This window comes from Leopardus geoffroyi, chromosome E2 (assembly GCF_018350155.1).
Source record: "Leopardus geoffroyi isolate Oge1 chromosome E2, O.geoffroyi_Oge1_pat1.0, whole genome shotgun sequence".
In the NCBI taxonomy this organism is placed as follows: Eukaryota; Metazoa; Chordata; class Mammalia; order Carnivora; family Felidae; genus Leopardus; species Leopardus geoffroyi.
The window spans coordinates 5,204,752-5,231,051 of NC_059335.1; the positions used below are offsets into that span (position 1 = coordinate 5,204,752).

The window sequence follows — 26,300 nt, forward strand, 5'->3', positions numbered from 1 at the left end:
AAGGAAGATAAAATATAATATTATACTGTAAATACATCTGACTGTAAGTGGATACACAGTTCAAGGCCATGAGATTCAAGAGTCAAGTGTGTTTTGTGTTACTATCTGTTTACCTGCAGCCTTGATGAAGGTGGGGCCAGCTAAGGTTGGTGTAGGACAATAGTTCATCTATTACAGATCACTGATCACACAGTAAAATCCATTCACTGTTATTTATTAAAATAATAAGTTCAAAAACTCACTAAACAAACCACTGCAAGATCACTGTAGGATCCTTGGTCAAAATACCCATCACAAGCATTCAAGAACCATTCTTATTCCTGATATAATGATCTGTGACTTGTACTTCACATGTTTTTCACACTGAGGTTAATTATTGAATAAATGTGGATTTACAATATCTTGTGCTCTTATGGGAAAGTTAGCTATACTTTCCTCAAGTATCTATGAAAATTTCTTTATGTCAACCCTGTAACAAACGTTCTTCTATGAATGGCTATTATGAAAATACATCCAGATTTTAATGAATTGCTAGTGTCTTCTCAAACAGCAAGTGGCAAAACTATTTAAAATTAGACCATATCTCTGTCTTACTTTAATGCAAAGAATGATGCCCTGAACACTTACTTCATGCTGACTTACATCACTTTTGTACATCAACAACAAACAGCATCTTCAGGTAGACTTTCTTCATACATTGTACATGACAGCCTCTTGAATCTTCCATCAAAAAGTAGGTATGAATGCCACATCGTATAAGAGCCTATGTGTGAGACAGCAACAATCAAATCACTTTGCATGCACACAAATAAAGCCATAGCATGAGATGATTTAAGAGTAAAATTATTAATATGCCTATTGCAAATACTCTTATAGTAAAAAAAAAAAAAATGAGAGACACACTGATAATAACTATCCCTCTCCAGACATCCATCCCCCCCCTAATACTTTCATGCATATTAACAAATACAGTTGCCAGGGCCCCTGGGTGGCTCAGTGAGTTACGGGTCTGAGTCTCAGTTTCAGCTCAGGTCATGATCTCAGGTTGTGAAATTGAGCTATGCTTCAGGCTCTGTGCTGACAGTGCAGAGAAGGCTTGGGATTCTCTGCCCATCCCTTCCTCTCAAAATAAATAAACATTAAAAAAAAAATACAGCTAACCATTGAATAACATGGGTTTGAACACTGTGGGTCCACTTATGCACATATTTATGTATATTTTAATACAGTACTGAAAACATGTTTCCTCTTAGGTTTGATTTCCTTAGTATTTTCTATTCTCAAGCTTATTTTATTATAAAAATACCATATATAATACAGATAGTATACAAAGAATGTGATGATTGACTGTTAATATTCTAGGTAAGTCTTCTAGTCAACAGTATACTATTTCCATATAAAAGCAGGTATGATTTTAAGTTTTGCAGACTCAGACATTACACACAGATTTTCAATTGTGAAGGGGTTAGTGCCCCTAACAATTGCATTGTCCAAGGCTAACATATAATTGATCTGAGTGTTTTAAGTTTTCATTCTTCTATGTAATAAATACTCTGATTTTGAATCATGTCTGAAAACTAGTATTTACTTATGCTTTCTGCTGTGAATTCAGATTTTATCTAGATATAGCTTTCTACTACATAGTTTGCTGATTGTTTACATCTTCCTGTTTTTATCCTTTATAAAGACTCTATTTTAGGGGGTGCCTGAGGTGCTCAGTTAGTCGAGTGTCTGACTCTTGATTTTGGCTTGGTCATGATCCTATGGCCATGGGATTGAACCCCACATGGACCTCTGCATTGAGCATGGAGCCTGCTTAGGATTTTCTCTTTTTCTCCCTCTGCCCCTCTCCCTCTCTCTACAAGAAAAGGCAAGACTGTATTTTGTACTCAAGTGTATTTTAAAAACAAAGGTCTGCCATCATTTTTTTTTTTTTTTTTACATTTCTAGGGTTTCTATCCAGTATGCTTTCCATAAAGACTTTGCCAATATTCTTCACTTTTGTAAGGTACCACCCGAGGATTTGCTATCTTCTGTTGAATAGTTTTGATTATGAGTTAAATGGTATGCCACATTCATTACATTTCTTTATATTTTATTTTTTAAATGTTTATTTTTGAGAGTGAGAGCAAGAGCAGGAGATGGACAGACAGAGGTGGGTAGGAGGGAGACAGAAGATCTGAAGTAGGCTCTGCACTGACAGCACAAAGCCTGATGTGGGACTTGAGCTCACAAATTGTGAGACTGTGACCTGAGCTTATGTGAGAAGTTCAACCAAGTGAGCCACCCAGGTGCACACAGTCCTTACATCTTAAGGTTTTCTCCAGTACTCTCTGATGTTCACAAACTTTATAATTCTGCTTAAAGGCTTTGTCACATTTTATTTTACATTTGTAGCCTTCTCCCAGCTATTTATAACCTTATGTTGGTAAGTTTTGTGTGGTAGTTAGCATCTTTGCCACATTTTGTTTGTAAGAGCATTCTTCCCATTATAAAATCTCTGCTGTTGAGCAAATTTTGAAGACAAGTTAAGTTTTGCCACAGTTACTACATTTTTAGGTTTTCTTTCCAACAAGGATACAATGATGTGTAATAATATTTGAACTTTCATAAAAGCCTTTCCCATCCTTATTACTTTAAGACCGATTCTCTGGTGTTAGGATTAACATTTTTCCCAGATTCATTGAATTGGTAAACTCTGTTTCCATTATAAAATCCTTGGTAATTATGGAAGATAGAGTACTCACTAAAGATTTCCCTAAGATCACAGCACATGAAAACTTGTTTCAAATTGTTCAAGAGTATCACATAATACTCATGTTTAAAATAAATATCCAACCATGTTTGTCAAAATTAAAAGACTTTGGAACAAAAAGGGATGATGTCTTGGTGGAAGGAATCAAGAACCCTTCAAAAAAGACTTGTTAAATCCATCCCATTCAGAATTATCTTCATTGTTAAATATCTAACCTTCAGAAATGTTTCAGTGAATGATTAAACCAATGTTCTATATGAAGTGGTTTGAATGATTACTTTTAGCATGGACTAGGTGACTTTTCAGAACTTCCGAATGTCCTTTCAGAGAATATAGATGTTTCAAAAATGGATTTGGATCCTTTCATTCAAAGACAGTGTTGTGAAAATATAACTGACTTAATGTTGCCCCCCCGCCCCCCCCCCCCCCGCCAAGTTTTTATATTATTGATCTGTCCTGACAGTAAGGATTTCATTGTGGTGATTTGGCCACTTTTGTTATAACCATCATAACATCCTTTCTACCCTTACCACTGTCTAAGTGTAAATACTCAGAGCCACAGCCTCCAGATCTACCCAAATTAGGTGTAAGGAATGAATCTTGTTTTGCCAATCATTGCCAACAAGCATAGGGTCTTATGGAGAGACACAACTACAAAATATAAAAGAAGTTTTCCCACTTACTAAACTCACACAAGCGTACATTAAAATGCTAACGTACAAAATTAGTTCCCATCACAGGACATCAGCAGAATGGAGAAATAGGAAATACCAGCACTTTGCTCTTCCATGAAATCAAAGTGGACCAAATTACCTTTGGAATGCTCCAGAAGCCGGTTAGGAGAACACAGCATACCCAGAAAAGTAAAAATGGAGAAGAGCCACATCAAAGAGACAATGAACATTGGTGAAACTTGCCCACAACTGCTGTTCACCCTCTCTGGCACTCCGTGGAAAGACTGTGAGAAAACTCTTACCTCCTCTAAGGAGAGAAACCATAAGTGACCTGAATAATGATCTGGCTTGTTTGTAGCTGCGTGAAGAACTTGTTTATCCTGGCAGGACATACAAAGCTGAAGGAATGAGAGGACCCACTGGATGCACCATGGCAGCTGCTCAGATAAAATGTGACTATCTGTTCAAACAACAGAAGATACAGAGGTGAACACAATCAGAAAAAGGAAGGTGTCATACATTCTCAAGTAACTACATTTTCTCAAACTGGGAAATTTAAAAAACTCAGACATCACAAATGGCCAAAATGTGTGACAGATGCCAGAATTACTATTATTTGTGTTTTCCTCTACAAAGCAACTTCATAAGCCCATGCCCAGAGGATTTTTTTTAATTCCCAAATAGAGAGGTCACAAAGTATACAAAGAAAATGTAAAATGCATTGCAATCAGAGTAATAAAGTGCATCTTCAAAACTGACCCTAAATTAATAAGGAACTATTAATTGTCTGACAAAGATGTCAAAAAAATAATCATAAATGAGGCACCTGGCTGGTTAAGTCAGTGCAGGGTGTGATTCTTGATCTCAGGGTTCTGAGTTATATCCCCACATTGCATGTAGAGATGAGTTAAAAAATAAAATCTTAAACAAACAAAAAAAATGTATCCTAAAGATGCTCATGTAGGAAGAAGAAGAAAGAGGTAGGTAACAAAATAATATCAGAAAACTATGCATGACCAAAATGAAAATCCAAAGAGACAAAACAACAACCCAAAATTAGGAGCTGAGGAATACAATTACTGAAATTGTGAAAAATTACTGAATAGTGAAAAATACACTAACGGGACAGCAACAGACTTGATCAAGCAGAAGAAAGAATCAGACAACCTTAAGACCCCTTGTTTTAAATTAACTACTAAGAGAACCAAAGAAAAATGTGGAAAAGAACAGAGTCTAGGGACTCATGGGTCACCAACAAGTCTCATTCCCCATACGGAGAGGAGAGGAGAAAGAAATCATATGAAGAACTAAAGGCTTGTGGTTCCCATGTATGTGGAAAGAAGAGACCAACAAGCTCAGTAAATTCAAAGGATACGTGTCAAGATATGAACACAGTGACACACTTTAATTAACCTATCAAAAGTCATGATGATAAATGATGAATTGTTAAACACCATGACAAAAGCAGCTCATCTTCTACAAGAGAGCTCTTTTAAGATTATGAGTGGGATTCTCAGTAGATCTGATAGGAGGAAGAACATGGGACAATGTATTCAAGTACTGAAAGATCAAAAATATCCACCAAGAATACTCTACCTGGCAAAACTGTTTTCCATGGATGTAGAAATGAAGTCTTTTCCAAGTGAAACCATGCCCCCCACCCAGGTTTACCAGTAGACCTCTCCTATAGAAATGTTCAAGGAAGTCCTTTTAGTTGAAATCAAAGGATTCTAAACGGTAAATGAAACCATATGACAACATATGCTCTCTGCTAAATATAGAGTTACACAATTACAGATATCTTTAGTGTTGTAATTGGGTAGCACATGTCACTTTCATTTCTGCTAGCATTTTTTTAATAAAAGCATAAAAATCATTAGGTAACAAAGTATACAACATAAAGAATAGAATTAGTCATATTTGTCAAGTGGGTACATGGGTGGAGATGATAAGTAGAAGAATTTTGCATGTAATGGACGCTATCAGTTCACAATAGTTTGTTTAAGATGTTTTAAGTAGTCTCTCGGGGAACCACAATGAAAATATATACAGAGGACACAAAAGCTAATGAGAATGGTATTAAAGCATGCCATGGGTATAATACCAGAATTAAGGATAAAATATAATATCTAAACTTGATACAGTGATATAAAATGTGTATTACTTTCAATTCACAAAAAGGGTTTCTCTCATGCAGAGAGAACATAAATTCACCAATAACTAGATGATGAAATTAATTTTATTATTATGACAACTCATCTAGACATATGATGTAAACTGAACACTAACCAGGAAAGAAATGAAAAACATGTGTCTCAAATTATTCACGGGTGGTATTTATTCAGGCAAATGCATAATTTTATGGGTGAAGGGCATAAAGTTGATTTACATTTGAGTTAAACTCATACTGTCTTAAAATGTAGTGAGATGAAAATTGTCAGCCTGTAACAAAATTCACAGGCAGAAATTTAATTACAACTACATAATGTGGTGAAAGTTCCCACCAAAAGGAACCACATTATTATGGGATTATAAAATCAGAATAACATTTAACCCCAAAATACTACATAAGATGAATTTTTAAAAGGAAACCTTCTATATTACTGTAATTTTAAACTGTGTAACCATGAAAAGCAAGCATTTTGATTTCTTGTCATGCTTCCATTGACAATAAAAGTAAAGAATATTCAGTAAAATCAACTATAAAATGCTCTAATTAAAAATTTTATGAATAGGGGCGCCTGGGTGGCTCGGTCGGTTAAGCATCCGACTTTGGCTGAGGTCATGATCTCACGGTCCGTGAGTTCAAGCCCCGCGTCAGGCTCTGTGCTGACGGCTCAGAGCCTGGAGCCTGTTTCGGATTCTGTGTCTCCCTCTCTCTCTGCCCCTCCCTTGTTCATGCTCTGTCTCTCTCTGTCTCAAAAATAAATAAACGTTAAAAAAAGTTAAAAAAAAATTTTATGAATAAACACTGAAAATACATTAAAAATGTATTATGTTACAAATTTGTATTATATTATGTGTTATGTCAGTATTATGTTACTAATTTCCATTGAAGGAGAACTACTCAAATGACATTTTAAGTTCCATCTTCCTACTTTACATTTGGATCTCACCTCTGTCATCTGCTTCATTCATTACCACCTACCCAGATGAGTGGCTACTCTCTCTTTTTGCTTCACAGTCCAAGACTCCTTCTTTTGTTCCAAAATGATGACCAGGTCTAGTTTTGACACAATATGACCTGTTTATTAGAAAAAAAGGAACATTTGAGACAAATGAATGGCTCAGTTGGTTTAGCATCTGACCCTTGATCTAAGCTTGGGTCATGGTCTCCTGATCTCAGGATCTCATCAAGACCAAGTTGGGCTCTTTGCTGACAGTGAGGAGCCTGTTTGGGATTCTCTCTTCTCTCTGCTCCTTTCCTGCTTGTGCTCTCTCTCAAAAGAAATATTTTGTTTTTAATAAAGGAATATGAGTATTGATGGAGATTCTAACTTTCAATCCATTATTGTGTTCAGGAGAAAATAAAGAACATTGTATAATTCTAGACAGTGATTTCCAAAATGCTGTTGCCCAACAATCCCTTTAGAACATGCAGGAGGGGGGGCGCCTGGGTGGCGCAGTCGGTTAAGCGTCCGACTTCAGCCAGGTCACGATCTCGCGGTCCGTGAGTTCGAGCCCCGCGTCAGGCTCTGGGCTGATGGCTCAGAGTCTGGAGCCTGTTTCCGATTCTGTGTCTCCCTCTCTTTCTGCCCCTCCCCCGTTCATGCTCTGTCTCTCTCTGTCCCAAAAATAAATAAACGTTGGAAAAAAAAATTTAAAAAAAAAAAAAAAAAAGAACATGCAGGAGGGATTTCTGATGTTCAGATCTTGACCTCCACTTCCTAGTACTACCACTATATCAAGGAGTAGAAATTGGTATTTAAAATGGGGGAAATACCACTGGATTCCACTCAGTGTTTAGATTGCCACTAAGTGCAGCGCCTGGGTGGTTTGGTCGGTTATGCATCTGATACATGGTTTCTGTTCAAGTCATGATCTCATGGTTCCTGGGTTTGAGCCCTGCATGGGGCTCTATGCTTACAGCATGGAGCCTGCCTAGGATTCCCTCTACCCCTCTCTCTGCTCTTCCTCTGCTCTCTCTCAAAATAAACTTAAAACATTTTTTTTTAGAATTGCCATTAATCTACAGAAATGATGATGTTACCCTAAGGAAGGGGAAGCTAAAGCTGAAAAGGAAACATGAAGATTTTTCTCTACATCTACAAACCCTACTTTTTTCCCTGACTACAGGCATCTGAATCCCACTCATGCAAAGAGGAATTTTCCAAGAGACAGTCTTCAAAGGAAGGAACAAAACTCCGAGTGTTGTTTGGGAAGTCTGGAAGGAGTTATCCTCACCCAAGAAGAGGAGGTGTCCATAGTTCTCTAACATCACATCCCTGTACAATTCCCGTTGACTGTGGTTCAGGCATCCCCATTCCTCCTGAGAGAATTCTATGGCCACATCCCTGAATGTCAGCAATCCCTGCAATAAATACCATAGTTACCTAGTGGCCATAGGCTGAGGTCATAATGGTACCTAAGATGCAAGAGGGAGTTAATGTCACTAGCTAGAACCCCAGACCTGACCTTCACTGCTTGCCTGCTTATACCCACTGACCTTAAACCCACGTTTTACCTAACCTCTTTTTTCTATCTTATCTTTTACTTAAGACAAAACACTCCATGCCATTGTGTCCTGTGGAGGAAACAAAAAGTATCCCACAAAAGGACATGACTACCCTGAGGAAGAGCTTGGATTGGCCCAATTTGAGCTTAATCCCTGACGTACTTCTAAGCAGCTGAACAAGAGAGTAAACCATGGAGTGAGGACAGTTACCTTCATCTCATATTAAAAAAAATAATAAATGTTTATTTCCTTGAGAGAGAGAACACAAGTGGGGGTGGGGCAGGGAGACAGAGAAACAATTCCAACCAGACTCCATCCTCAACGTGGAGCTGGACTTGGGGCTTGAACTCAGGAGTGAGATACTGACCTGAGCATAAATCAAAAGTCAGATGCTCAGCCGCCTCAGCCACCCAGACGCCCCCTTTTACCTCATTATAATACTAAAATCTCCACCCAAGGAGGAGCACAAATCCATTTACTATGTAACATACAAAGTATGTATAGAACTGTTTTTTTAAGGCTCATGTGCAACCTTATCCTGACCTATATATAGATGATGACCTCTCCTTTTTAAATATCCACCCTAACCCTAAATAAAAGGAAACCATTCCCACTTCCTCTGAGTCTCTGCTTTGGATGTTATTCCCTGTGATCTTATTGGTTTTTTTCTTTCTTAATGCCTATTTTTGACAGAGAGAGACACAGAGTGTGAGTGGGGGAGGAGCAGAGAGAGAGGAGACAGAATCCAAAGTAGGCTCCAGGCTCTGAGCTGTCAGCACAGAGCCCGACCCCCAGGGCTCGAACCCACAAGGCATGAGATCATGATCTGAGCTAAAGTCAGACGCTTAACCAACTGAGCCACCCAGGCACCCATCTTCTTATTTCTTGTAAATCAATTTTCCTTGGTCTGACATTCCTCCCCCCCCCCCACCCGCCCCCCTGCTCCATGTAGTTTTTTTGTGATTCACCAAGGAGTGAACTCATGTTACTTCAGTTATATTAGGAGAACTGTTTCTGGCTTAGGTGAATTTCCTGCTTTCTGCAGTAAGAGAATTGGTAACACAGTATTAGGCTCTAGTATATTCTCTAAATTTGAGGTGAGTTGAGCTACCCATGTGCCCTGCAATTTCTACAGGCATGAAATTTCCCAAGAAACAGACAACAGAGCCTCTGGCCTTGGATGCAAGGCTTACCCGAGAACGGGCCATTTCTTCTTCTTTCACTTTTCACCTTATCCTCTAGATTTCTTTCTCAAGATCTTTGTGGAGAAATCACAGCTGAATTAGAAGAAAATGCCTATAGAGGACGGAGGGAAGATGGCGGCGTAGGAGGACGCTGGGCTCACCGCGCGTCCTGCTGATCAATTAGATTCCACCTACACCTGCCTAAATAACCCAGAAAACCGCCAGAGGATTAGCAGAACGGAGTCTCTGGAGCCAAGCGCAGACGAGAGGCCCACGGAAGAGGGTAGGAAGGGCGGCGAGGCAGTGCATGCTCCACGGACTGGCGGAAGGGAGCCGGGGCGGAGGGGCGGCTCGCCGGCCAAGCAGAGCCCCGGAGTCGGGCTTGCAAAAGCGGAGGGGCCTGACGGACTGTGTTCCGACAGCAAGCGCGACTTAGCGTCTGGGAGGTCATAAGTTAACAGCTCTGCTCAGAAAGCGGGAAGGCTGGAGGACAAAGGGAGGGAGAGCTGCTGAGCCCCCGGGATGACAGAGCTCACTTTGGTGGGGAACAAAGGCGCTCGCCAGCGCCATCTCCCCCGCCCATCCCCCAGCCAGAATCCCAAAGAGAACCAGTTCCGGCCAGGGAACTTGCTCGCTCCGCGCAAACACCCAACTCTGTGCTTCTGTGGAGCCAAACCTCCGGCAGCGGATCTGACTCCCTCCCGCTGCCACAGGGCCCCTCCTGAAGTGGATCACCTAAGGAGAAGCGAGCTAAGCCTGCCCCTCCTGCCCCTGTGCACCTTGCCTACCCACCCCAGCTAATACGCCAGATCCCCAGCATCACAAGCCTGGCAGTGTGCAAGTAGCCCAGACGGGCCACGCCACCCCACAGTGAATCCCGCCCCTAGGAGAGGGGAAGAGAAGGCACACACCAGTTTGACTGTGGCCCCAGCTGTGGGCTGGGGGCAGACATCAGGCGGGACTGCGGCCCCGCCCACCAACTCCAGTTATACGCCACAGCACAGGGGAAGTGCCCTGCAGGTCCTCACCACGCCAGGGACTATCCAAAATGACCAAGCGGAAGAATTCCCCTCAGAAGAATCTCCAGGAAATAACAACAGCTAATGAGCTGATCAAAAAGGATTTAAATAATATAACAGAAAGTGAATTTAGAATAATAGTCATAAAATTAATCGCCGGGCTTGAAAACAGTATACAGGACAGCAGAGAATCCCTTGCTACAGAGATCAAGGGACTAAGGAACAGTCACGAGGAGCTGAAAAACGCTTTAAATGAAATGCAAAACAAAATGGAAACCACCACAGCTCGGATCGAAGAGGCAGAGGAGAGAATAGGTGAACTAGAAGATAAAGTTATGGAAAAAGAGGAAGCTGAGAGAAAGAGAGATAAAAAAATCCAGGAGTATGAGGGGAAAATTAAAGAACTAAGTGATACACTAAAAAGAAATAATATACGCATAATTGGTATCCCAGAGGAGGAAGAGAGAGGGAAAGGTGCTGAAGGGGTACTTGAAGAAATCATAGCTGAGAACTTCCCTGAACTGGGAAAGGAAAAAGGCATTGAAATCCAAGAGGCACAGAGAACTCCCTTCAGACGGAACTTGAATCGATCTTCTGCACGACATATCATAGTGAAACTGGCAAAATACAAGGATAAAGAGAAAATTCTGAAAGCAGCAAGGGGTAAACGTGCCCTCACATATAAAGGGAGACCTATAAGACTCGTGACTGATCTCTCTTTTGAAACCTGGCAGGCCAGAAAGAATTGGCACGAGATTTTCAGTGTGCTAGACAGAAAAAATATGCAGCCGAGAATCCTTTATCCAGCAAGTCTGTCATTTAGAATAGAAGGAGAGATAAAGGTCTTCCCAAACAAACAAAAACTGAAGGAATTTGTCACCACTAAACCAGCCCTACAAGAGATCCTAAGGGGGACCCTGTGAGACAAAATACCAGAGACATCACTACAAGCATAAAACATACAGACATCACAATGACTCTAAACCCGTATCTTTCTATAATAACACTGAATGTAAATGGATTAAATGCGCCAACCAAAAGACATAGGGTATCAGAATGGATAAAAAAACAAGACCCATCTATTTGCTGTCTACAAGAGACTCATTTTAGACCTGAGGACACCTTTAGATTGAGAGTGAGGGGATGGAGAACTATTTATCATGCTACTGGAAGCCAAAAGAAAGCTGGAGTAGCCATACTTATATCAGACAAACTAGACTTTAAATTAAAGGCTGTAACAAGAGATGAAGAAGGACATTATACAATAGTTACAGGGTCTATCCATCAGGAAGAGCTAACAATTATAAATGTCTATGCGCCGAATACCGGAGCCCCCAAATATATAAAACAACTACTCACAAACATAAGCAACCTTATTGATAAGAATGTGGTAATTGCAGGGGACTTTAACACGCCACTTACAGAAATGGATAGATCATCTAGACACACGGTCAATAAAGAAACAAGGGCCCTGAATGAGACATTGGATCAGATGGACTTGACAGATCTATTTAGAACTCTGCATCCCAAAGCAACAGAATATACTTTCTTCTCGAGTGCACATGGAACATTCTCCAAGATAGATCATATACTGGGTCACAAAACAGCCCTCCATAAGTTTACCAGAATTGAAATTATACCATGCATACTTTCAGACCACAATGCTATGAAGCTTGAAATCAACCACAGAAAAAAGTCTGGAAAACCTCCAAAAGCATGGAGGTTAAAGAACACCCTACTAACGAATGAGTGGGTCAACCAGGCAATTAGAGAAGAAATTAAAAAATATATGGAAACAAACGAAAATGAAAATACAACAACCCAAACGCTTTGGGACGCAGCGAAGTCAGTCCTGAGAGGAAAATACATTGCAATCCAGGCCTATCTCAAGAAACAAGAAAAATCCCAAATACAAAATCTAACAGCACACCTAAAGGAAATAGAAGCAGAGCAGCAAAGGCAGCCTAAACCCAGCAGAAGAAGAGAAATAATAAAGATCAGAGCAGAAATAAACTATATAGAGTCTAAAAAAACTGTAGAGCAGATCAACGAAACCAAGAGTTGGTTTTTTGAAAAAATAAACAAAATTGACAAACCTCTAGCCAGGCTTCTCAAAAAGAAAAGGGAGATGACCCAAATAGATAAAATCATGAATGAAAATGGAATTATTACAACCAATCCCTCAGAGATACAAACAATTATCAGGGAATACTATGAAAAATTATATGCCAACAAATTGGACAACCTGGAAGAAATGGACAAATTCCTGAACACCCACACTCTTCCAAAACTCAATCAGGAGGAAATAGAAAGCTTGAACAGACCCATAACCAGCGAAGAAATTGAATCGGTTATCAAAAATCTCCCAACAAATAAGAGTCCAGGACCAGATGGCTTCCCAGGGGAGTTCTACCAGACGTTTAAAGCAGAGATAATACCTTTCCTTCTCAAGCTATTCCAAGAAATAGAAAGGGAAGGAAAACTTCCAGACTCATTCTATGAAGCCAGTATTACTTTGATTCCTAAACCAGACAGAGACCCAGTAAAAAAAGAGAACTACCGGCCAATATCCCTGATGAATATGGATGCAAAAATTCTCAATAAGATACTAGCAAATCGAATTCAACGGCATATAAAAAGAATTATTCACCATGATCAAGTGGGATTCATTCCTGGGATGCAGGGCTGGTTCAACATTCGCAAATCAATCAACGTGATACATCACATTAACAAAAAAAAAAGAGAAGAACCATATGATCCTGTCAATCGATGCAGAAAAGGCCTTTGACAAAATCCAGCACCCTTTCTTAATAAAAACCCTTGAGAAAGTCGGGATAGAAGGAACATACTTAAAGATCATAAAAGCCATTTATGAAAAGCCCACAGCTAACATCATCCTCAACGGGGAAAAACTGAGAGCTTTTTCCCTGAGATCAGGAACACGACAGGGATGCCCACTCTCACCGCTGTTGTTTAACATAGTGCTGGAAGTTCTAGCATCAGCAATCAGACAACAAAAGGAAATCAAAGGCATCAAAATTGGCAAAGATGAAGTCAAGCTTTCGCTTTTTGCAGATGACATGATATTATACATGGAAAATCCGATAGACTCCACCAAAAGTCTGCTAGAATTGATACATGAATTCAGCAAAGTCGCAGGATACAAAATCAATGTACAGAAATCAGTTGCATTCTTATACACTAACAATGAAGCAACAGAAAGACAAATAAAGAAACTGATCCCATTCACAATTGCACCAAGAAGCATAAAATACCTAGGAATAAATCTAACCAAAGATGTAAAGGATCTGTATGCTGAAAACTATAGAAAGCTTACGAAGGAAATTGAAGAAGATTTAAAGAAATGGAAAGACATTCCCTGCTCATGGATTGGAAAAATAAATATTGTCAAAATGTCAATACTACCCAAAGCTATCTACACATTCAATGCAATCCCAATCAAAATTGCACCAGCATTCTTCTCGAAACTAGAACAAGCAATCCTAAAATTCATATGGAACCACAAAAGGCCCCGAATAGCCAAAGGAATTTTGAAGAAGAAGACCAAAGCAGGAGGCATCACAATCCCAGACTTTAGCCTCTACTACAAAGCTGTCATCATCAAGACAGCATGGTATTGGCACAAAAACAGACACATAGACCAATGGAATAGAATAGAAACCCCAGAACTAGACCCACAAACGTATGGCCAACTCATCTTTGACAAAGCAGGAAAGAACATCCAATGGAAAAAAGACAGCCTCTTTAACAAATGGTGCTGGGAGAACTGGACAGCAACATGCAGAAGGTTGAAACTAGACCACTTTCTCACACCATTCACAAAAATAAACTCAAAATGGATAAAGGACCTGAATGTGAGACAGGAAACCATCAAAACCTTAGAGGAGAAAGCAGGAAAAGACCTCTCTGACCTCAGCCGTAGCAATCTCTTACTCGACACATCCCCAAAGGCAAGGGAATTAAAAGCAAAAGTGAATTACTGGGACCTTATGAAGATAAAAAGCTTCTGCACAGCAAAGGAAACAACCAACAAAACTAAAAGGCAACCAACGGAATGGGAAAAGATATTTGCAAATGACATATCGGACAAAGGGCTAGTATCCAGAATCTATAAAGAGCTCACCAAACTCCACACCCGAAAAACAAATAACCCAGTGAAGAAATGGGCAGAAAACATGAATAGACACTTCTCTAAAGAAGACATCCGGATGGCCAACAGGCACATGAAAAGATGCTCAATGTCGCTCCTTATCAGGGAAATACAAATCAAAACCACACTCAGGTATCACCTCACGCCAGTCAGAGTGGCCAAAATGAACAAATCAGGAGACTATAGATGCTGGCGAGGATGTGGAGAAACGGGAACCCTCTTGCACTGTTGGTGGGAATGCAAATTGGTGCAGCCGCTCTGGAAAGCAGTGTGGAGGTTCCTCAGAAAATTAAAAATAGACCTACCCTATGACCCAGCAATAGCACTGCTAGGAATTTATCCAAGGGATACAGGAGTACTGATGCATAGGGGCACTTGTACCCCAATGTTCATAGCAGCACTCTCAACAATAGCCAAATTATGGAAAGAGCCTAAATGTCCATCAACTGATGAATGGATAAAGAAATTGTGGTTTATACACACAATGGAATACTACGTGGCAATGAGAAAAAATGAAATATGGCCTTTTGTAGCAACGTGGATGGAACTGGAGAGTGTGATGCTAAGTGAAATAAGCCATACAGAGAAAGACAGATACCATATGGTTTCACTCTTATGTGGATCCTGAGAAACTTAACAGGAATCCATGGGGGAGGGGGAGGAAAAAAGAAAAAAAAAAAAAAAAAAAAAAGAGGTTAGAGTGGGAGAGAGCCAAAGCATAAGAGACTGTTAAAAACTGAGAACAAACTGAGGGTTGATGGGGGGTGGGAGGGAGGGAGGAGAGGGTGGGTGATGGGTATTGAGGAGGGCACCTTTTGGGATGAGCACGGGGTGTTTTATGGAAACCAATTTGACAATAAATTTCATATATTATAAAATAAATAAATAAAAAAAATAAATAAAGCTTGGAAAGATAAAAAAAAAAAAAAAAAAAAAAAAGAAGAAAATGCCTATAAAGCCACCAACACAACCTCTTCACCTGTAAACTGATCACTTGCAGGCAGGACTTTAAAATGCAGGGGCACCTGGGTGGCTCAGTTGGTTGGGCGTCCAACTTCGGCTCAGGTCATGATCTCACGGTTTGTGGGTTTGAGACCCAGGTCGGGTTCTGTGCTGACAGCTCAGAGCCTGGAGCCTGCTTCAGATTCTATGCCTCCCTCACCCTTTGCTCCTACCCTGCTTATGCACTCTCTCTCTTTCAATAATAAATGAACATTAAAAAAAATTTTTTTTAATGCAGAAAAGGCCCAACTTCCTAGTCCTTTGTGTCAGGAGCTATTCAGAAACTATGAGCTCCCACCTGGAAATCGATCTCTGAATTTCACTTCCCTGCTTTCAGAGGGCCTCCCCCCACCCCCACAGAAGCCCACAAATTCTGCTTGATCATACCAACAGTGTGCTACATGGACCTGACCCTCCCCAACTCCTATGGAGGAAACCCTTGTTACCTCTCCTTGAGCCAAAGCCTGCACCCAACTCTCATAAATTAATAGGAAGATTTCCTGCTTAACTCTGGTTCTCACTGAGAATTATGGTAGGAAAAGATAGGATTCTGTATGCAGAGAGGGAAAGATTAAGACCTGAAGACCTTGGGTGAGGAAAAACACATTTTAGAACACTGTGATTGCATTGTCCAACATGCCCTTCTGAACTGCCAGTGATCAAGGTCTGGACAGTCACTGGAATCATCGTCATCCAATGGCATCTGGTCCTCAGTAGGATACAGGAATTCAATTCAATCATGAAGGTGGTCTTCATGACTTAATCTTTTAATCTTCAGGAATCCACCACATTTGCCAATTTCTTAATTCTGTGACATTTACCAGATGATGCCACCAAAGAGCTGCCTGTGACTTTGAAGTTAGAAAAGGGAGCCATTTGGGTTCCCTCCCTCCACTGCAAAGAGCTCTTCACATCTTTTTCCTTTCCATACTTTTCCCACCTTTAATAAAATGAGATAGGTTATCACTGGTGGTGGGATAACATTTCATTCTGTACACAGCCATGTCAACATGTCAAAAACCATTATGTCTTCTTAAAATGTGTTAAGTTCACACACAGACCAAGTCATGCATTTCCAATCCACCCAATTGTCATTGTTCAAAATGCAGACTACACGCCTTCCAAAATTATTTGTTGATAGTATGATGCGAGAATATAGATTTCCATAATTTTCAGGCCTGACATCATTCTTTAAAAATGCGTATGTACAATTTTACTCCATTTGGGGGAAGAGTTGGCTATCCTCTTTCTGATATCTGTGAGGATTTCTTCATTTCAACCACATCAACTGGCATTTTCTCCTTCTAACTATTGCTATGATGAATACACACCAATATGTTTTACTGCACTGCGACCTTTTTCCCTAAAGACCAGTTGGCAAATTATTTTATTGATAACATTCAACAAGATTTTAATACAGGGAGAAGAATGATGTTCAGAACACATTATCATGGTAACTTACATCAATGTTATAACCACAAACAGCATCTGAATTAGATTTTCTTAAATATTGTGTGTAATGTTGTCCTTTGTCTTCCATAGAAAATTACGCCTGAGTCCCACCTCAGAAGAACATGTAGGGGCGCCTGGGTGGCTCAGTCCGTCAAGCGTCTGACTTCAGCTCAGGTCACAATCTCACGGACCGTGAGTTCGAGCCCCGGGTCGAGCCCCGCGTCAGGCTCTGGGCTGATGGCTCAGAGTCTGGAGCCTGCTTCCGGTTCTGTGTCTCCCTCTCTTTCTGCCCCTCCCCCGTTCATGTTCTGTCTCTCTCGGTCTCAAAAATAAACGTTAAAAAAAAAATTAAAAAAAAAAAAACAGGGGCGCCTGGGTGGCGCAGTCGGTTAAGCGTCCGACTTCAGCCAGGTCACGATCTTGCGGTCCGTGAGTTCGAGCCCCGCGTCGGGCTCTGGGCTGATGGCTCAGAGCCTGGAGCCTGTTTCCGATTCTGTGTCTCCCTCTCTCTCTGCCCCTCCCCCGTTCATGCTCTGTCTCTCTCTGTCCCAAAAATAAATAAACATTGAAAAAAAAAATTAAAAAAAAAAATGTCATATCTTTGCTGCAACAACAATGAGTCACGTAAGTTTCCAAGGAATGAATGAATTTCAGAAGGAAACAGAGAGTAGAAATGCATTGATACTTGGTAGTCATAAATGTCAGGATAGATTTGAGGGGGGAAAACTCATTTTTTATTTTTTTTTACAAATGTTTATTTTTGAGCGCTAGTGGGGAGGGGCAGGGAGAGAAGGAGACAATCTGAAGCAGGCTCCAGGTTATAAGCTGCCAGCACAGAACCTGATGATCTCACAAACTGGGAGATCATGACCTGAGCCAAATTCGGATACTTAACTGACTGAGCCACCCAGGTGCCCCCAAAAAACTCAGAATGAAATTAGCCATATTTATGCAACAATTCATCCAAATAACCTTTTGAAGCATAATAGCACATACATTTTGAACATGTTTAACTTTGTATTATTCCTTATAATGAATATTTTGATGTAATATATTAATAGTAACAACTGCTTTCTCTGTAAATTCTGGGATATTGACATTTGATGTTCAATTAAATACTTTTATAAATATTTATAGCTTTCAAGTTACTTTTATGTAGTCTCTGGTGTATCCTAATGTGTACATTTAATATGAAGACCTTTCCTCATTATGTTTGTAGAGTTTACATCTAATATGCACATTGAAATACTAAGGAACGAATTCCAGTTAAAGGGACTGCAACTTTCTCTATATTTTATGGTTTCTATTCTGTAAGAAAATAATGATATTGATCAAGTTGTGAGTTCCAGCTACACGCTTGACACATTCTTTCCCTTTGTATGTTTCTCCCGAGTCTAAACTCTGTGATGCTGAGTAAGGGTTGAGCAGTCCTAAAAATTTTACCACATTCTATACATTTTAAGTTTCTTTTCCAGTATGAATTCTTTGATGTATAATGAAGCTTAACCTCAAATAAAGGCCTTGCCACATTCTTTACATGGGTAATGTTTCTCTTCAGTGTGAATTCTGTGGTGTGCCAAAAGGGTTGATTTCTGGATAAAGGCCTTGCCACATTTTTCACATTGGTAAGGTTTCTCTCCTGTATGAATTCTCTGATGTACAAAAAGGGTTGATTTCTGGGTAAAGGCCTTGCCACATTCTTTACAATGGTAAGGTTTCTCTCCAGTATGGATTCTGTGATGTCTGATAATGCTTGTCTGGTGGGTAAAGACCTTGCCACATTCTTTACATTGGTAAGGTTTCTCTCCAGTGTGAATTCTGTGATGTACAGTAAGGCTTGAGTACCTTTTAAAGGCCTTGCCACATTCTTTACATTGGTAAGGTTTCTCCTCAGCATGAAGTTTCCGATGTCCAATAAGGCCTGACTGCCAGTTAAAGGCCTTGCCACATTCTTGACATTTGTAAATTTTCTCTCCAGTATGGATTATCCTATGTTTATTTAGTGATGAGCTGTACTTATAAGTTTTACCACATTCTTCACATTTGTAAGGTCTCTGTCCAGTATGCTTTTGCTGATGTAGAATTAGTGTTGAGTGCCAGTTGAAGGCTTTGCCACATTCCTTACAAATGTAAACTTTCTTCCCAATATGGATTGTCTTATTGATATTAAGTCTTGATGGCTGACTAAACATGTTCCCAGGTTCATTGCATGTGTACGGGCTTTTTCCCACAGGACTCCTCGGATGATCACCACCATTGGAGGACTGGTTAAGAATTTTCCCACACTCAGTATATTCAGAAGGATTCTCTCCCAAATGTATTCTCTTCTGTCTAATAAGGTTTGAGCTTTGATAAAAGACTTCCCTACATTTAGTACAGTCACAATGGTTCCCTGGCAAAGGAGTCCGTAGATATTCATTAACATTTGAATCCTGGTTCAGTATTTTCTCAGATTCACTGCAATGAGCAATTCTGTTCTCATTGAAAATGCTGTGGTTTTGTTGTAAGGTCGACTGCTCAGGGAAGGACCCCTCAAATGGATACCACTTACCATTTTTGTCTTCCTTTTTCAATCTCTGACTTTCAGAAATATTTGACTGAAAGGGTAATACACTCCTATTGTCAAAATGGTGCAAAGAAGTATTTTCAGCATGGGCTAGGTCACTTTCCAGATTCTCCAAATTTTTGTCCTGCAAATATGTCTGTTGGACCGCTTGATTTGAGCCTTTGATTATAGAAACACACTGCCTTGCAGAAGTAACAGTGTTAGAGAGGGGGGGGTTCCAAAATGTTTTATATCCTTCACTGTTTTGGGCAGTGAGATTCTTATAATGGGCAGTTGTCTCTATTTGCATATGTGTTTCATGAGATCTTTGATGCCCTTGTCTCTCCCCAACACTGTTCCACTCTATCACTAAGTGTCCATTCTCAAGGGCACTATGTTTATATTTATCCACTGATACTCTTTCGAAAATAGTTCCTATGCACATCTTTGGAAAGAGGCTCTGGGTATCGTGTGAAGATACAGCTGGAAGGTAACAAATGAAAGTAAAATCATTCTACTTTCTACTATCAGATGAATACAGTTAAAATTTCTTACACACAAGACTAAAATTGGACAACTTCGACTTTTGGAAAAATAAATCATTATTTTTTCTACTTTTCAAGATGTATCTGAATTTAACCCAAGGATTCTTTTTATAAAGTGATCGTTGGCCTACTTTACAACTTTGGTGGTGTTTGTTTATTTAGAAATGAAAGGTTTTGGGGCATCTCAGTGGCTCAGAGGGTTGAGTATCAAAATCTTCACTTCAGCTCAAGTCATCATCTTGTGGTTTGTGAGTTCCAGCCCCGCATCCTACTCTGCACTGAGAGCACTGAGCTAGCTTGGAATTCTCTCCCTCTCTCTCTTACCCTCCTCCACTCTCTCTCTCTCTCTCTCTCTCAAAATAAAATTTTAAAAAAACTAAAAAAAATAAAGAAAGAAATGAAAAGTTTTTCTTTCCTTAATATTAAAGAATGGATTATACCCTTAAATTCTGTGTAATAGGAGGGATCTATTAACATAATACATTTAGTCATCCATAAAAGTTTTCATTAGAGCTTCCCATGGTTGATTTTATGAATATTCTTTATAATTTTATGCCCATGAAGACATGCCAGTAATTCAAAATGTTCCTTTTTTCATGGGTACACTGTCACAGTTTACAATTACAGCTACAGGGTGCTTGGGTGGCTCAGTTGGTTAAGCGTCGACTTCAGCTCAGGTCATGATATCAGGGTTCCTGGGATGGAGGGCTCTGTGCTTTGTGACTCAAGCTCTCTGACAGCTCAGAGCCTGGAGGCTGCCCCAGATTATGTGTGTGTGTCTCTCTCTCTGTAACTGTCCCCTGCTTGTGCTCTGTCACTGTCTGTCTCAAAAATAAACATTTAAAAAAATTAAAATTATATACATTACACACACACACACACACACACACACACAGCGGAGCACCTGGGTGGCTCAGTCGGTTAAGAGTCTGTCTATTTTGACTCGGGTTATGATCTCACTCCTCCGGAGTTGGAGCCCTGCTTCAGGGTCTGTGCTGACAGTGCAACGTTGCTTGGGATTCTCTCTCTCTCTCCCTCACCTGTTTGTGCTCTCTATCTGACAAAGTAAATAAACTTTAAAGTAAAATTATTGTAGGTTTCCTTTAATTCATCATTTTTTATATAGAATTTTTGGGGTTATATTTTGTCTTATTCTGGTTTTGCAATTCCATACTAATGTGCTTCATTTTGTTAAAAAAAATTTTTTTTTCAACGTTTATTTATTTATTTTTTTGGGACAGAGAGAGACAGAGCATGAACGGGGGAGGAGCAGAGAGAGAGGGAGACACAGAATCGGAAACAGGCTCCAGGCTCTGAGCCGTCAGCCCAGAGCCCGACGCGGGGCTCGAACTCACGGACCGCGAGATCGTGACCTGGCTGACGTCGGACGCTCAACCGACTGCGCCACCCAGGCGCCCCCTCATGTGCTTCATTTTGTATGGGACCTTCCACAGCATTATTTAGGTGTGATTTTGTTTTTACCTGTGTATGTTGTTACAGTGACAATTTTCAACTCATTCCGTTTTTGGATGATGTGAATGTAACTCAAATACGAATCAGTTTTATGCCCTGTGCCAAAAAGATCATCCATGTATTTGTAGAAATATTACCTATGCATACTTTGTGACTCATCTTGTGTATTTTTCTCCTTGGTTAGTGGTCAGTGAATGTTGTATCAGGTCTATGTGAATTGTCATAATAATGGAATTAATTTCATCATCTATTTATTGGTGAATATATTGTCTGTATTTTCATTGGTGGTTACCTTAAAGATTCCTTAAAACATCTTAAAGGTAGGGGCGCCTGGGTGGCGCAGTCGGTTAAGCGTCCGACTTCAGCCAGGTCACGATCTCGCAGTCCGTGAGTTCGAGCCCCGCGTCGGGCTCTGGGCTGATGGCTCAGAGCCTGGAGCCTGTTTCCGATTCTGTGTCTCCCTCTCTCTCTGCCCCTCCCCCGTTCATGCTCTGTCTCTCTCTGTCCCAAAAATAAATAAACGTTGAAAAAAAAAAAAAAATCTTAAAGGTATAACGAACCATCATAGTGCTGCTAGCACAGAGCTCAACACAGGATTTGAACTCACAAACTATGAGACCATGACTTGACCTGAAATCAAGAGAGGGACACTTAACCAACTGAGCCACCCAGGTGCCCCTATGTAGCTATAATTTTAAACTGTGACTGTGTGCCCATGAAAAAATGAACATTTTGAATTATTGGCATGTCTTCATGGACACTAAAACTGTCAAGTATATTCATTAAAATCAACCATGGAAACCGGTGATGAAAACTTTTATGAATTAAGCACTTAAAAGACATAGATCCCTCTTATTACAATGAATTTTTTTTTTTAATTTTTTTTCAACGTTTATTTATTTCTGGGACAGAGAGAGACACAGCATGAACGGGGGAGGGGCAGAGAGAGAGGGAGACACAGAATCGGAAACAGGCTCCAGGCTCTGAGCCATCAGCCCAGAGCCTGACGCGGGGCTCGAACTCACGGACCGCGAGATCGTGACCTGGCTGAAGTCGGACGCTTAACGGACTGCGCCACCCAGGCGCCCCAAGATTTTATTTTTTTTATTTATTTTTTTTTTAATTTTTTTTTTTCAACGTTTATTTATTTTTGGGACAGAGAGAGACACAGCATGAACGGGGGAGGGGCAGAGAGAGAGGGAGACACAGAATCGGAAACAGGCTCCAGGCTCTGAGCCATCAGCCCAGAGCCCGACGCGGGGCTCGAACTCACGGACCGCGAGATCGTGACCTGGCTGAAGTCGGACGCTTAACCGACTGCGTCACCCAGGCGCCCCTTATTACAATGAATTTAAGTGTATAATCCGTTCTTTAAAATCCAGCAAACAAAACCTTTCATTTCTTTTTTTTAAGTTTTTTTTTTTAAGTGTATTTTGAGAGGGGGAGTGCAGAGAGAGGGGGAGTGCAGAGAGAGGGGGAGAGAATTCCAAGCAGAGTCCACAGTCAGTGAAGTACAGGACATGGGGCTCAAACTCACAAACCTTGAGATCACAACCTGAGCTGAAATGAAAAGTCAGATGCTCAATCCTGAGCCACCAAGATGCCCCAAAACCTTTAATTTCTAAATAAACACCACCAAAGTTATAAAATATGGCAACAACTGCTTTAAAAAAATCTTTGGGATTAAATTCAGATACATTGAGAGCAAAGTAGAAAAACTATTTCATTTTTCTTGAAGTGAAATTACACTTACAATTAAAAGTCCTTTTTTTTTTTTTACATGGGAAGTTTACTAATTACCTACTTTACTTTTTATAAAACACATGCCCGTGTCACATCAGAGCGTTCGATCTAATAAATCATAAAGGAATCTCACTCAGAAAGTGAAAACACATATGACAAAGTCACAAGAACTTCATATTATAAGGACAAAAGTATAAAATAATTCAACTACTAGGACATAAGGCAACATCTGAGACTTTATCATAGGCTGCAAATTTTAAATTCTAAATGTTCTAGCTTCCCCATGCCTTTAATTTATATAGGAATTCTAGGAAATAACAGGTGTTTTAAATTATTTTACCATCGAATAATGAAATTCATAGAGTGGAAATTTCTTATTTTAGTTAATACAAAGAAAATGAACTTTAAAAATTTTTTTTAAGTTTGTATTTATTTTGAGAGACAAAGAGCAAATGGGGGGGGGGGAGGTGGAGCGAGAGAAAAGCAGACAGAATCCCAAGCTAACTCTGTGTTGTCAGCAAAAAGCTCTCTGTACTGCTGGAACTCACGAACTGTGAGATCATGGCTTCAGCCAACGTCAGACACTTAACCAGCAGATCCACTCATGTGCCCTGAGAAATGAACTTTTGAAGTGAAATAAAGGATTAGATTTTCTCATTTGAGAGAGGCACTTTGCTATCTGATGAAATTACTGGGTTTCATATTTGTGCAAGTAAGATTAAAGCTTCTGTAATACTGGAAAGCATAAACCAGATAACATGTAATCTCTGTCTCCAGTGTTCCTGGGATTTCTGCACCAAACCCCAATATGCCCACCACTACCCTGACACACTTCTCACCTCACACGAGGCAAAACAGAACTCAGTAATGGATTAGCATAAAGTTCCTCAGAAATAGAGATTTCCCCAAGAACCTCAAAGCAATGAAGAGCCAATCACGTTATGGATGCCCTCACAGTGGAACTGAAGGAGAATCTTAAGAGAAGGCAAGATCATGATGTGTTGGCAAGCAGATATCTGCTGAGAGGGAGAGACATAAAACTAGGCTTCTCAAACTTATTTCCATTTGAGGAGAGCTGCTCAAACCACATTTAAGGTCCATCTTCCTCCTTGACATGTGGATTTCACCTCTGTCATCTGTTTCATTCCCACCTACCTGGGTGTGAGGCTACTGTGTGATTTCTCTTCACATCCCAGAGCTCCTTTTGTTCCAAAAAGATGACCAGGTCTGGCTTTGACAAAACAAGACCTGTTTATCAGACAAAAGGAATATGAGTGTGGCTGGAGATTCTACCTTTCAACCCAGTATTGGACTCAGTAGACAAGAGAGGACATTGTAGAATTCTAGAAAATTATTTCCCAGATGATGTTGCCCAACAACCCCTTTAGAACACATGGGAGGGTTTCTAGTGTTCAGATCTTGACCTCTACTTCCACATAATACCACTACAATAATGAGTTGAAATTGGTATTTAAGACGTGGGAATTCCCATTTTATGCCACTCAATGTTTAGAATTGACATAAATCTATAGAGATGACGATGTTACTCTACAGAAGGGAAAACTAACCCGAAAGGAAACATCATGAAGATATTTCTCTACATCCACAAACCCCTACTTCTTTCCCTGACTGCAGGCATCTGAATCCCACTCATGCAAAGAGGAAGTTCCAAGAGACAGTCTTCAAAGGAAGGAACAAAACTCCGAGTGTGGTTTGGGAAGTCTGGAAGGAGTTATCCTCACCCAAGAAGAGAAGGTGTCCATAGTTCTCTAACATCACATCCCTGTACAGTTCCTTCTGACTGTGGCTCAGGCAGCCCCACTCCTCCTGAGAGAATTCTATGGCCACATCCCTGAATGTCAGCAACCCCTGCAATAAATACCATAGTTACTGAGTGGCCATAGGCAGAGGTCACAATGGTACCTAAGATGCAAGAGGGAGTTAATGTCACTAGCTAGAACCCCAGACCTGACCTTCACTGCTTACCTGCTTGTACCCACTGACCTCAGTCCCACATTTTACTTAACCCTTTTTTCTACCTTATCTTTTACTTCAGGCAAAACACCCCATGAGCATAGTGTCCTGTGGTGGAAACAAAGTATCCAATAAAAGCTAGTGTGTACTCTGAGGAAGAGCTTGGATTAACTCAATCTGAGTTTAACCCCTGACTCACACCTATGAAAATGAACAATAGAGTAAACCATGGAGTGAGGTCAGTTACCTTTATATCATTATGCTAAAAAAATTAAATTTTTATTTCCTTTAGAGAGAGAACACAAGTGAGGGTGCAGCAGGGAGGGAGTCAGAGAGACAAAGACAGAGACAAAGAGACAGAGAGACAGAGACAGAGAGAGAGAAAATTCCAACCAGGCTATATGCTCAGTGTGAAGCTTGACTTGGGGCATGATCTCAGGACTATGAGATCATGACCTGAGCCTAAATCAAGAGTCAGATGCTCAACTGACTGAGCCACTCAGGAGCTCCCTTTTAACTCCATATAATACCCAAATCTCCACCCAAGAAGGATCACAAATATTTTACTATGTAACATACAGAGTATGTACAGAACTGTTTTCTTAAGGTTCAGGTGCAACCTTATCACAAGCTGGGCATAAGATGATGACATACCCTTTCTGAATATCCACCCTAACCCTAAATAAAAGTAAATGATTTCTCCTGCCTCTGAGTCTCTGCTTTAGAAGTTATTCCCTGTGACCTCTTATTTCCTGTAAATCAATTTTTCTTTGTCTGACATCCCCACCTGGTGTAGTGGTTTTGTGGTTCACCAACGACTAAACTCCTGTTAGCTCAGTTATATTAGGAGCACTGGTTCTGGCTTAGGTGAGTTTTCTGCTTTCTGCAGTAAGAGAATTTGCAACACAGTATCATGCTCTAATATATTCCCTAACATTGAGATAAGAACATTTATAAATATTGTGTTTATTCAAGTGAATTTGTAAAATGAAGGCATCAACACAGCCATACACATTTTTGAATCTTTTATTTACATCATACAGTACATGTGTCTATTTCCTAAATGGAAAGTTTTGGTGAGTTACAAA

General features: G+C 40.2%; 2 protein-coding genes across 2 annotated transcripts; both read right to left on the minus strand.

Annotated features, from left to right (window-relative positions):
* Nucleotides 1–633: 633 nt before the first annotated feature.
* LOC123578467 (putative protein ZNF720) lies at nucleotides 634–7,978 on the minus strand (the record flags this gene model as incomplete). Its single annotated transcript, XM_045441340.1, has 4 exons — nucleotides 634–763; nucleotides 3,732–3,889; nucleotides 6,546–6,673; nucleotides 7,834–7,978. Coding segments are annotated over 2 exons (252 nt in total), but the record flags the coding sequence as incomplete, so codon positions are not given.
* Nucleotides 7,979–18,211: 10,233 nt separating this feature from the next.
* LOC123578637 (zinc finger protein 429-like) lies at nucleotides 18,212–25,360 on the minus strand. Its single transcript, XM_045441639.1, has 3 exons — nucleotides 24,981–25,360; nucleotides 24,394–24,486; nucleotides 18,212–19,960 (listed from the first exon to the last, which is right to left on the minus strand). The coding sequence occupies exons 1-3, from the start codon at nucleotides 25,012–25,014 to the stop codon at nucleotides 18,441–18,443; spliced, it is 1,647 nt and encodes a 548-aa protein (XP_045297595.1). The 5' UTR covers nucleotides 25,015–25,360; the 3' UTR covers nucleotides 18,212–18,440.
* Between the last annotated feature and the right edge of the window lie 940 nt (nucleotides 25,361–26,300).